Source organism: Solea senegalensis, linkage group LG6 (genome assembly GCF_019176455.1).
Source record: "Solea senegalensis isolate Sse05_10M linkage group LG6, IFAPA_SoseM_1, whole genome shotgun sequence".
Classification (NCBI taxonomy): Eukaryota; Metazoa; Chordata; class Actinopteri; order Pleuronectiformes; family Soleidae; genus Solea; species Solea senegalensis.
In genome coordinates, this window is record NC_058026.1 from 6,638,635 (window position 1) to 6,652,089 (window position 13,455).

At 39.2% G+C, this 13,455-nt stretch overlaps 1 protein-coding gene across 1 annotated transcript in view; it reads right to left on the reverse strand.

Annotated features, from left to right (window-relative positions):
* The window catches only part of LOC122770945 (voltage-dependent T-type calcium channel subunit alpha-1I-like), a 171,945-nt gene that overhangs the window by 111,999 nt on the left and 46,491 nt on the right, over nucleotides 1–13,455 (reverse strand). The window contains exon 4 of the mRNA XM_044028180.1: nucleotides 4,469–4,566. Within this exon, the coding sequence (XP_043884115.1) occupies nucleotides 4,469–4,566 (98 nt within the window). The remainder of the gene's footprint in view (nucleotides 1–4,468; nucleotides 4,567–13,455) is intronic.

Here is a 13,455-nt window from a genome sequence, read left to right on the forward strand (position 1 = left end):
TGTTTCAAACAATAAAATACAATATTTTTGAATGCTTAAATCGCCAGGTTCAGTTCCCACATGATCTCTATGGGGAAACAATGGCAGACTCAGTGTTGAATGGTCTTCTGAATATAGTACTGGTGATTATAGTGCGCTTCATTATGGTGGCACGATATTTATTAAAGGAAAGTGCCTCCATAAATGTGTATATAAATTAGTGTTGTGACAAAATGAAGATAGTGCTTGCTCCTCTACTGTCCTCTAGGATCTAATCACATCACTTCTCCCGTGTTATCTTCCACTCTCCAGTCCCCCGTCCTCTCCGTCCCTCACTCATTTTATCCCTATTCATTCAATGAGTCCCTCTATAACTTGCACTTGTCTTCTTGCCTCAATCTATCCCCCTAATAGCGTCCTCGTCTGAGTCCCCCCACATATCTCCTCTCATCATCCCTCTCATCCATCTTCGGCTATCCTTCACGGAGCTGGATAATCCCCTCTTCCCTCTGTAATTTGTCTTTTTATTCTGCTTTCTCACCTGCTATATTCCCCCCCCCTTAATCCTTCCTTAACCCAAATGTTGCTGAATGAACCACAAAGAAAGCATCAATCTGGTGCAACAATCTGTTTTTCTGTTAGACTGAACAAAGCGCTGGATGACTTTCTAAAAGAGCTCCTTTTTTTTTTGTTTGCGTCTTTCTCTGCAAAACATTTCTCTTCGAGCCTTGGCAAGAAAGGGAACAAAGTATTTTGTGAATATAAAAATAACAGACGAGAGTACTTAACAAGGTTTACATTTAAATAAGGTATGTGTTCGCTCCCAACGGGGAACTGTAAACAACCAAGGGAAGGACCATGCACAAAAACATTGATAGCCATGTCATTTCTGAAGACCAAATAATTGTAATTGAGATAATTTTATGTTGATGTTTAAATTCAGATATTTTAAATTTAGATTTTTTAGATATTCAGATATATTATATGGGATTAGGGTACAGATAAGGCAACCAAATTATCCTATTTTCTAAGCTGTAGAAACTTGTTGTGTTTTCACTCAAACTCTGGCCCGTTTACAGCCAGCTCACTTTACTAGCACAATGTTGCTGCTGCCGACATCTGTCTTGACATCATGTAAATCACTACAAGTTAGAGTTATCATATAGTTACGTAACATTTCTGCATTATCATATCTAAAAACCAGACTAATTGACTAGATGGAGTAGTGCATTTAAAGTGGCCAAATTGTTTCCAACACTCAAGGTTCCATTTTGTCACCTTGTTATCCTTTAACCGTCTCTGTGTGAAATATGGAGAATGCATATGTTACTATGTGTATTTATTACTGATGCATCACAACTACTCAATCATCCAACTAGGTCTTCTGTTGGTGTCTTAACTGAGGTAGTGTCAGAAATTACTGTGCGTTTACAGGAATTTAAAGGGCCACTTCACCCAAAAAAAAATAAATTTTTTTTTTACTAATTTCCAGAGATAACTGTGTTATTCGATCATCAGACAGTGGATCTGAGAAACATGTCTCATGTCCACAACAACAGAGGAAGAAGAATAAAATTGACAAAAAGTTGACATCAAAGTGAGAACATAAAAGCCCTACACTGCTCTTCACTGTGTTTCTGTCTAGTATAACAAGCTTTAAACTGGCTACTCCTGCTTCCACAGAAAACACACACAAAACAAATTGGTGCAATAGGTTACGTTGCAGATTCATGAGCAGTGGGAGGCTCAGCAATTATACTCTTTAAAGGATGCAAAACAACATTAACTTCAAGCACCACCATAGCCAACTTAGACGGTACTTGTAGCTTCTTAAAATGATTGCCTGGAAAGCACAATTAAGACACACAGAAATCAGAAAGGCTCCGAGCGGCGGGCTCTGATTGTTATCATCAAAAAAAGGACAGAGACGAAGCAGTACTCTGTGAGTTGAAGTGACGGCTTGGGGCACTCAAAACACTACAGCTGATTGTTGCTCGGGCGAAGGGTTTAGTTGCTGAGGGGGATTTAGTCAGGCTTCACTGTGGATGACATTACTTTTATGGTGTTCAAAAAAAGGCCCCTGTGCACTCCGAGTTGCCAGGAATGTGTTTCCTCACATAGGATTGTAACAGTATCGCATGCAGAGTTGCACCTGTTTGTCACCACTGGGGCAGTTTAGAAAATCAACAGGTACGCAGTCAAAATCACACAATTACATCCCGGAAAAAGAGGTACTTGGCTTGGTGGCTTTTGGCTTCAAGCTTCTAGTGACAATGACACTGCTCACTGCTTCTTAGGAAGGAATAATAGTGCAATACTTGCTCTAGACAGACCTGTAATATTCAGAACCGTCTGTGTGTTGTGAATTTTCAATTTTTTAACAAGAAAGCAATGTGCAAATTACTCATTCCTTGCAAAGATAACTGCAATTAAAAATAAGATGAAATGTGCAATTTAATTCTACCTCTTGAAAAGGCATTTTACCACCAGTCACGTTTAGATTTTAGTTGTATAAGCCTTATTTCCTGGTTCCCAGTATGTCTTGGTTAACTGGAACACAGCCCATGCAATATTTGTATATTTTCTTGTTTTCAAGGCCTTGAACATCTTTATCATTATGTGTATTATTCCATCAGCCTGCCTATATAGACAGCAAATGTAAATTAGCCAGTGGTTTTTCCATTACTCTGTTTAAACGTACAATATATACAGCGGGTACAAGAATGTGCAATATAGTGAGTATTCCTATTGTTTTTGTTCAGCACAACCTATAGTCAATCTGATAAAATACTATATATATACAGTGTATACACAGTATATACTGTATATATCTACATACACTGTACTGTACATATACTGTAGATTAAAGTGACAACTACTGAAATAAATAAATAAATAGATCAATAAATAAAAAGAATATGGGACAATTGTGTGTTTGGACACATTTCAATTCCAAAGAGGAAAAAAGAAAAAGAGAAATATAATTTAATAGGAGCATTTTCAAAAGATAACCTTGATATCAAGGGTGGAATGCCATGTAGCTCTAATATGAGACACTGCAGTTTTCAGCTAACTTCAAATGTTTGTTGTGTTTTAGCAGTCTTGTACGAGACAGTCTGCTTATGAGCTGCATATCGAGTATTTGTGCCAAGAGACCTTCCTCTGATTCAGCTGCTCAGTGACTGTATTGATCTAACACTAACAACAGCTCTGTCAACTTCCTTTTTTTTTTTACTACAGCTGACTGTGTAATGCGGAGTGCAGTGAGCTTGTAAGCAGAGATCCCTCAAGTACAGCCAAACAAATCATGTTCTTTTATCGCGTTAAATGTGATTCAGTCGACATGGAGAGCAGTCTGAGCAAGTAATGCAACTTCCATGGACTGTGACAGATACACTCAGTTCCCGGGATGCGTGTGATTTGTTGTTCCTCATCCTTGGTAAATTTATGGACTGCCTCGTGCTTTGCTTACTGTCCCTGGAGGCAAAATTAAATAAGGGGACAGTGACATGCAGGTTTCATGCACCACAAATCTGGAGCAAACTCCCAGGAAACACGACTGTCATTACCACAGGGTTTTATTAAATCAAACTTAGGACCACTTCTTTCATTTTAATCAGTATGTCACTGGCAAGAGTCTAGACTTTATTGTCAGCATTTGAGCCATTTCTTTAAATTAACTTTTACTTTAACTTTTATGTTAATCATATCTTTTTTTGGCAATGAAATGACTGCTTCTGGTCTTTTTATTCCATGTCTTAGTATGTATAGTATAGTATAGTATAGTTTGGTATAGTGGTACGGTATGGTATGGTATAGTGCAGCACAATATGGTATGCTTTAGTACAGCATGGTATGGTATGGTACGGTGGTATGGTATGGGTACGGTACGGTATGGTATGGTATAGTGCAGCACAATATGGTATGCTTTAGTACAGCATGGTATGGTATGGTACGGTAAAGTACATTATAGTACAGCATGGTATAGTATAGCATGGTATGGTACGGTACGGTATAGTATAGCATGGTATGGTGCGGTACGGTATAGTACAGTATGGTATGGTATAGTATAGTACAGCATGGTATGGAATGGTATGGTACTGGTGTAGTGTAGTACAGCATGGTATTGTATAGTGTAGCACAGCATGGTATGGTACGGTGTGGTACAGCATGGCATGGCATGGCATGGTATGGTGTGGCATGGCATGGTATGGTATGGTACAGTATAGTGGAGCACAGCATGGTATGGTTTCTTGTTCGACAGCGAACAAGCCACAGGACAGACAGGGCGCTGTCCATGGTGCTGAAAGAGAGTCACAGACCCCATTGCATGAATGGCCACATCTGTGCAATCTAACAGTTTTAAAACTTGTTTCTGCTTTACCGAAAATGTACGTGCAGAGAAATAACTCATGTCAAGTTCTTGGGTTCACTCCCACATTCATGTCTAGTGCAGGTGGATTCAGTCTGAAAAGGGATTGTGACTTACTTGGCACCCTGTTAATTGCTTTGAGCGGCCGGAGTACTCTCACTGTTCTGATGGCTGTGAAGTTGATGTTCTGCAGGTCCAGAGAGTATTCAATCATCCTGGAATAAAATACACAAAAACATACAGAAAAAATGTATTAACAATAAGAATACAGTCGTCTACAGTCTGTCTATGAGAGGCTTCAAACAAACACTGAGACTAAAAACTACAACGCATGTGATCATCACAGTTGGTGTCCTGCAGTGTTTGGCCTGATGTGAATTAACGAGCCAGGATTTGTTTCTCTAATTGAGCAAGACATTTAAAGGAACACGGGTCAAAGTAAGACCGTGTAGCGTTAGCTTCACCATGTCTGTTCACATACAGCGGGACAACATAACCAGTGGTTCATTCATAAATGGATTTTTAGGTGCTGAGGCATATCAGTTCACACAGCCACAGCTATGCTGCAGTTGCGTTATAAATATACATGAATAACTGGGAAAAGAATGAATAAATAACAACAACAACAAATAGGGTAAGACATCAATATACAAGTGAGTAAGCGCAGTCGGCACCCTGGATCCTTGAAAAACTGGATACACCTTTTAGCAATGAAAACTTTAAAGTGCATCCTGTCAGTTTAAGGGCATGCACAAAAAAGCAAGTCCCGAAAGAGCGAGAGAGCATTTCTGCTATTTGACTTATTTTATATAAAAGGAAAAAGAGACTTGGCATGCATAAAAAAAGAGAAAGAGAAAAAGAGAGTGAAAGTGAGAAGAAGGGAGGAATAAAGTTGAGGAAAATGAATGAGAAAGTAAAGCACATAGAAATGATCAAGTGTAAAATACAAAGCCAATAGGATGGAATTAAGTAAGTTTTACAATCATTACACTTAAATACCATACAGACAACATTATATATATGTATTTATGAAGGGAAACTATTCCTAAGCCACAGTACTACAGTGGCTTACTGTGAGGTTACATTCAAATAGTATTTATACAGACAATACTGCTAAATCACAGTAATTGATGTTAAGACTGTTCAATTACATGAAAAAAGCTGTTTTTACACGGGGAAATAATGCAAAATCACTAATATACTATAACATACTCACACAATTACTTGTAAGTTACAGTAACATACGGGAACTAAAGCTAAAGCTAAATCTGACTTTCAATAACAAAAATACAGCTACTTTTATTTACTGTAAACACACACAATGCAGCGAGTAGACAGCAATTTATCTGCGAATCCACAGGCAAATATGTTACTTTTACAACTCCAGTGTTAGGAACAGAAGCTCAGCACCTGCATGAACAGGAAAGCTGCTCTCAGACTGAGATGAGGGGAGAGGGATGGTGGTTAAAGAGTTGTCAAGACGTGGGGAAAGAAAAGTACAAGAAAGTGAAGCAAGTTTCAGCAGCTTCTTTATTTCTCCTATACCACTCCATAATAATAAGCTTATCTCAGGGAAAAGGTTGAAGAGCCAAACCAGGTGTCTTAAAAAAAAAAGCCCAGCCAATTATTCACATGTAACCTTTTGACCTACATGTAAAAATGGAGTCTGAAAAAGACAGAAACATCAAAAAATCCATACACTCCCACAATTTGAAGAGGAAGGTTTTCTTTTTTAATTTGGAAAACTTAAACCTCCCATTAACCCTTTAACACCTATAAACGTCCATCTGGACTTTTTTTTTTTTTTCCCAGAATAACTTCCAATATCTGGCATATTATTTATAATTTACTACATTTTAAAATAGTGTATTAACAATTTAAAATGAATAAAAACGTTTTTATTGAGGAAAAAAAACACCAGATTCTGTGTTAAAGTTGAAATAGAACAGTATAAAACATTTAAAATAACACTCTTTGTCTCAATGAGCAAAAACAGGGTAAAAACAGGCTTTATTCAGACTCTCTTCCTGCAACAGTGCGAGTGAAATTACCGTAATAACCACATGCTGTCTTTGACATGCAATTTCTCAGCTTTCAGAAACCGTTGCAATTTTTCCGATTTTTTCCAAAAAGTCATAATTATGACTTTGGGGAGAACTTTGAACCACAATTTCAAAATACTGCTAAGCAAATGAGGCAAAGCAAATGTATTTAAGCAAGCAAGGGTGGAGTTATTTTATCATTTTAAACTATCGTGATTACAGTGTTAGCCTCAGTTTTAACCTAATAATTACAATTTTAAAAGTAAAAAGTAGGATTGCAACTGAAATACTGTATATAGTTATCTCTGCCGAGTTAGCTTTTCAGGTTATGGAAATAAACACTTTGATTATAAGTGGATAGGAGTTGGCAGTCGATGAAGTGTATGTATATAATTACTACGGGAAAAACATTAATTGCTTTTTTCTAAAATGTGAGAGGAGCATAGTTGAGGTCGGAGCTGAGAGATATTTATTTTTTCCCCCCCCATCAGGCAAATTACAGACTCCAAAACTATAAGTGTGAAGCACAGAGAAATGCAGACAGTGATATGGATCATGAGGAGAAGCAACTATCTCACCATCTGATCTAATCTGTCTCTAAAGCAAGACTGTGTGACTTTGTGTGAGCATATGTGTGTCAATCTGAGCGATTTCTCAACATTTCAATCACGTTTGAACTACAACTGAATAGTGAGTCCACTGTTCTCTCAATGAATATTTCTTTCTCTCTTATTTCTTGCTTTTTATGCTCCGCTCGAGCAGGACGCGGCCCTGGACACAACCATTCACAATCACACTTATGGTCAGTTTGGACTTGCATTGTATTTGGACTTGCGAGAGGAAAACAGAGAAGCCAGAGAAAACCCACGCACACACAGAAAGACCCAAACCAAACTGGCTGGGCAACCTTTTTGCTGCGAGGCAACACTGCTAGCCACATGTGGCCCGTCTTGATTAATCTGTAAATCTCTAAATGTCCATATAAACCTGTGTTTCCCAAACCACAACTTATTCACATATAAGGAGGTGAAATTCAAATTATAATCAGTTAATCAATAGTTGCAGCTCTAATAGCAACGTGAAACAACATTTTGATGCTGGAATGGGTTTTATTCACGTCAGGAGGGTCAAACGTATTCATTCATTTTCAATGCAGGTCAAAGACAGCTGTGAATAAAGTCCTTCCTGAATTGAAACTTGCTTCCCGGGTTTAATAAATGTCATTAAACAGCATTTTAGATTTGAAACCTGCATTTACATTCAGTCAAAAGGTGAAACATCTGAGCAGAAAGGTTTCTTCTCTTTTCTCTGCAGTCAGGCAAACGGCCATTAGTCCGGTGGCCAAACTGCCACGCGCGTTTTAAATCATCCATAAGGTTGGGATGGTAACTTAGTGAGCCATGAAATATGAATTTCTCCCCGGTGCCACTGTATCATTGTAACCTTGGACGATGACAGGAGCAGACAGAGGCCTGATTCCGCGACGGCTCCCGAGCAGATCAGGCAAAATCTTGCCGATAAAAACACACGGAGCGTGAAGAGTGAGGTTGGAGTTCGCGGAGGGAGCGAGATGTAACCTTATCTGCGAGTGACCACAGAGGTTTGGTTCCTCAGCGTTTGGCCCTGATTTCATTTGACAGGATGTTTTGTGTGGAGGATGCAGAGAGGAGGAGAGAGAGAGTCGCTGGAGATGATGCCTGATAAAGAAAGCTGGGGGAAGACTAACATATGTAATATGAGATCCGATACAGATACCGGTATCTGTGCGATACAGTCATTTTTACAAAAGTACATTCATCTATTCATCTATTAGTCTTCCTAAAACAAGAAGTTACATAAACACCGTGCTTAATTAAGTGTTTAGATGAAATTTAGGGGTTAAAGGTAATAGTAGATTAAGAATAACTGATGAATAAATGGACAAGCAAGCATGATCTACCCGTATATGCAAGAAATATCTCTCTGTCTGTAACTTACTACAAGCACCAGTGTGTGCAGTACTGACTGGATGAGAAACAGAAGGTAGAAATGTGACAAAATCACTAAAAGTGCCGCTTCTGCCCGCTCAAAAAGGTACATATTGAATGCCGTGCGCTGCACTCTACAGTCTAAAAACATACAAGAAAGTTACTTTTTTTTTTTTTCTTATACACGTTCTAAAAAAAAGGAAGCCAGAGGGAAGGAACATTTACCTTCAACTTTTAAAGAGTTATAAGATCAAGGCAGCGATAGCGTTATTTTAGAAGTTCGTCATGGCAGAGAAGAAGAATCTGAGAAAACTGTTGCCGGAGGAAGCGAGGAAGACAAAATGCTACGCACAAGTGAAGAACATGACTACATAGAGAAAAAAAAAATACACACCCTAGCTGTTAATAACACGTTTTGAAGATACATTTACCACCTAGGTGTAACAAAGCATTTAAAAAAAAAAGACATTTGCAGTCCTCACTCACGTCCTGGACATGTAGACCCTTGCAAACACTCCATGATGAAAGCAGATGTTTGATGACTTTCAAGTCTTGTGTTTCTTTTGAGCATTTCTTGTGAACTTCCTGGGCCCTGATTCTGGCAGTCTGAGTCCCTGACTGTCGTTAAGTTATCACACTTCTCACCACAGTTTTCCCAACGACTCACCAAAGCTACACGGAGAAAAGACAGAGGGAGTCCTGAAAAAGGAGGTGCCATTGCCAATGATTTTAAAGATGGTCATTTAAAGTAAAATGTTTGCTTTAAAATAATACTAAATGTGCATGTAAATATATATATATATATATATATATATACAGTATATAGTTAGGGGCACATGTAAAAAAAAGTCAGAATTCTGACTTTTTTTCTCTATACTAATATACATATATATATATATATATATATATATAGAATAAATGTATTTATTTTTTAAGGCCATGTATGTAGACTCTAACTTTAAACTAAATTCCAACTTCAAAACCAAAAACACCAACCACTCTGAAATGCAGCCATTTTTATATCTGTAATGGGGATCTGTCATTTCGGGCAATTTTTTGCACCAATTTTAGATAAGATGGCTCATTTTGGTCAGTTACACAAGATCACACACACAGACACACTGATCACAGAAAAGTGCAATGATGCATCCTCACTGAATCACATTGCCCCTACATTACCTCTATACCTCGCTCACACATACGCACAAACTCTTTATATCGGACGACAGAGGCGACAACAAAAACACACCCACTCCTGAAGAGCATCGTGACATAAGCTGGCCGTCACAGTCAAGCGTACGGCAGCTAAATGAATATTTCAAAAAGACGCACTAGATCGTTTCGTCTTCTCAGGTCGAGTCGGAGGAGCAGCTGCGGATATTTAAAAGGTCTGCTTTTTTCTTCTTATAGTCTTCATCACCGTCTCTCTCTTTGTTTATTTCACTTCCTCACTAAGTCATTGATCCATACTCTTTTCCCCAAAGTCACATTATACCCAGAGTGTTTTTTTTACTTGTATACACCACTTGTGACACCAAGCAGCTCCTCCCTCTGCTTAAGAGGGAGGAGTTTTATAAAACTGATGCTGTGGGTCGTACTAAATCTGACCGAGGGCCGTGATTGGCCGTGGGTCGGATTTTGGACACGCCTGAGTTAATGAAACGTTGTTAAGCACTGAAGATGGCGCTAATATCCTTAGCATCCAAGGCAAACATGGGAAAAATATGGGGTGAGACAATTTGCAGCTCCTCAAATGTACAAGTTCAGAAGCATAAGGGTCATTTATCTGCTGCACCTACAGTACACTGGCAAAAAGCTGGGGGTGAAACAAGTGATTCATTGCCAAAGCACAATAAATGTAGCTAAATAGATATTAGAAGATTAAGGCTGTAAATGCAAGAGAAGAAAGTAATTATGAAAGAGAGAGAGAGAGAATTAAACGTCTCATTTTATGCCACCAGTTCAGGCGAGAGTCCTTCTGGAGAAGATGGCATCAATTATTAAATGAGATTAATGGATGCAGTAGATCCTCTGTCCCAGAAGTGGTTTGCAAGTCGAGGGGCACACACATGTGCACAGACACGTGAGCACAACACACACACACTTTCATTTACCTCCGCTCTGATTCACTCGTTCCCTCCTTTATTTCTCGTTCATCCTTTCTTCTAACTTTTCCACACCTCACACTCTTTCTTCAGTCTCTTTAGTACGATTTATCTCTCTAGCTTCCATTCTACAGCTCTTTTCCTTCCATGTCGCAGAACTCCAGTACAGACGACAAAGTGGAGGGATTACACGCTGTACTTTAATTTAATCTTTAAACGGAATATAAATCCGACCATATACAAAGTCAGTTTCTCGCAACACTCTGCATACTGCTGGGAAAAAACACTGGGAAACCAAAACCTAGAATGAAAGCGTGTACACTCTACTGCATGGCATAAACTAGCATTGGAGCAATAATCTGCGTGTTACACCCTGTGGCTATATTTTGAGTCTATGCCTCGGCCTCCCCTAGATGGCGCATAACATACACAAATAAATGTAGGTGAAATAAAAGGGTAACATTTTAAAAAAAAAAAAAAACACCATCCATCCATTCTTTGCACAAAGTTTAGTCAACCAACGCCGTCTCTCAATCTCACTTTACACAACGAGGTTCCATTTACATCAAACTGAATAAACTTACATTGTTGATAGATTATGGCCGCATACAAACATGTATCAGTTTCACAGTGGTACACTGACACACGTTACATTTACAAGATACATACACACAGAGTGGCTGAGAGCCAGTTATGGGTTTATTTTGGATGAGTGCGTGTGGCCACTGCAGGGATTACTGACCCTTCAGCACTAACTGACTCTGTTCCCCAGGCAAATAGTCAAGTGGAGGAGACCACACTTGAGTAAAAACCCTCATAATAACAGCACTAAGTCTCTCCTGGGGTACAGTAAATATCTCCCTGTACCACAAAGCTGCAGTCTGTGGTTTATCTTTAACCCAAAATACATTGTCTGGCTAATAGCTAATAATTTGTCACATAGTTTGTATTGTAAATTGTAAAATAAGTAAGATCTATCTGCTTTGGGGGGCGATTAAGAACGAAAATGCCCCATAATCTTTGAATACATTTCCATTGCCAAAGAAAGTGGGCAAAAGTGCCAACACTCCCCATGATACTTGTTACGACCTATATTTGTTGGTATATATGATATTAATTTGGTCATTCAGTAGCTTCCCTGAGGTTAAAGCTTTGTACTTGGGTGTGGTCGACACAGGTTTGACTAATTCTTAGTAATTGTAATTTTTATTTCACTACCTAACCTTTCTTTCTACCTAGTCTTTTAATGCCCTAACCCTAACCTCACTAACAGATTGCTGTTATTTATACGACCGTTAGGGGGCGTCATTTTTAAAAACGTACATATTGGTTGTATTTATCCAACAGAACGACCGATATTTATTCAGTTTCAGTTGGAGGACTTGTTGGACGGTTCATCTTATCAGGATACAAGGGGTTACCAGTAGTGTAGTATCTTATTCTGTGTTTAAAAGCTTCCTGCCAGTTGCCCTCAATATACTCTTTATCCAATTGTGACTGCAGTTGTTGGAAAGTCATTATTGTGCCATCCCGGAACAGATCTCATATCACACACACACACACACACCCTTGCTGTATCAAAGATCAAAAATGTAGGTGGAAAATCCTAATTGCTTATAAGAGGGTCATGCCACACTTTGGGTAAGTTAAGGTTAAGGCATTAAAGGGTTATATTTAAAATGAGGAATAGTGCTTTGTTCAGGCTATCTAAATGAATGCAAATCAATGCAAACGCATGTTTTTCCTTCGAAAACATGCGTTTGTTCTCTCTGCGTGTGTCGTTTCCCCCTTCTCACGTTCCTGCAGTGTGGTGTGTGTGTGTGGCGTCAGAGCTCTAATGAGCTATACTGTTTCACCACCAGCTGGGTACAGATGCTCATACACATGTCACCGCGTTTGCATGTGGGCATGTGTGTGTGTGATGTGCACGTCAACTGACTCTGGTGTGGTCACGATAGCCATTTCTCTTCTCCCTCGTTCTCTGCCGTCTTTCACTGTTGTCATATTTGAGCACGGTGTAGCCGAGTGTCCCTTTACTACTTTGGACGGAGTAAGAATGTGTTTCGCTCTGAATGCAACAGCAAGGGAAGATGCCGCACACTGAGGACCAACACACTGTTTATAAGTGTGTTCCGGTGAGATGTTTGTTTAACTCGTGGTGTCTCTGAGTGTCCTGAAAAAAAGCAAACTGCAATATCAGAGAGAAACAACACATCTTCCTCCATGTTAGTCATCAAATGAATCAGCATCTCTATACTACACAGTAGGTGTACACACACGCACACACACAGCTACACAGCCGCTGTTAAAGTAACACTTGGCAGGACTTGAAGGCACACAAGCCATATTGCTGCAACCTGCTCTATGGACATATGACACTGTGTTATGTTTAAAAACGGAGTCATCCTCTGGCGTCTTGAGGCCGTTGTGTTTCCTCCTCCCTCTTCTGTCACTGTGTGCATTTTGTCACGCGTTGTGTCAGCACAGCGATGCAGTTCTTACAACGCCGTGAACTGCTCATCGCTATCTCACACATGCTGTTTATTCAACGTGTCTTAATGTGTAATTGTGCACGTCATTGCGTTGACAACATGTGCAGTTAATCTTAACACGGTCACACTTAATGTGCAATTACTGCTATAGCTTGTAATATAGTCTCTGATGACGACGATTAATTTCTCTGGTTGTAGTTAGAGATGATGACGATGACAGAGGACCTTTGCAACCTATAGAAACTACTTAGATTATTTAATAAAAAAGGAAACAAAAAAGGGGATCAGCGATTTTATAAAAACACATTCTTAAACAGCAGTTGACTCCTCCATTGTTGAGGGAAAAAAAACAAAAACGAGCTGGCATTCTTCCCCGACTCTCAGTGAGGCTGCAGAACTGTCTGTTTTACTGAGTAATGACTAAATGATGGAGTGCCTGATTCAGCACTACAGCAGCACTCGTTCTCCTCGGAGCTGACAGAATGGTTTGGACTCCTT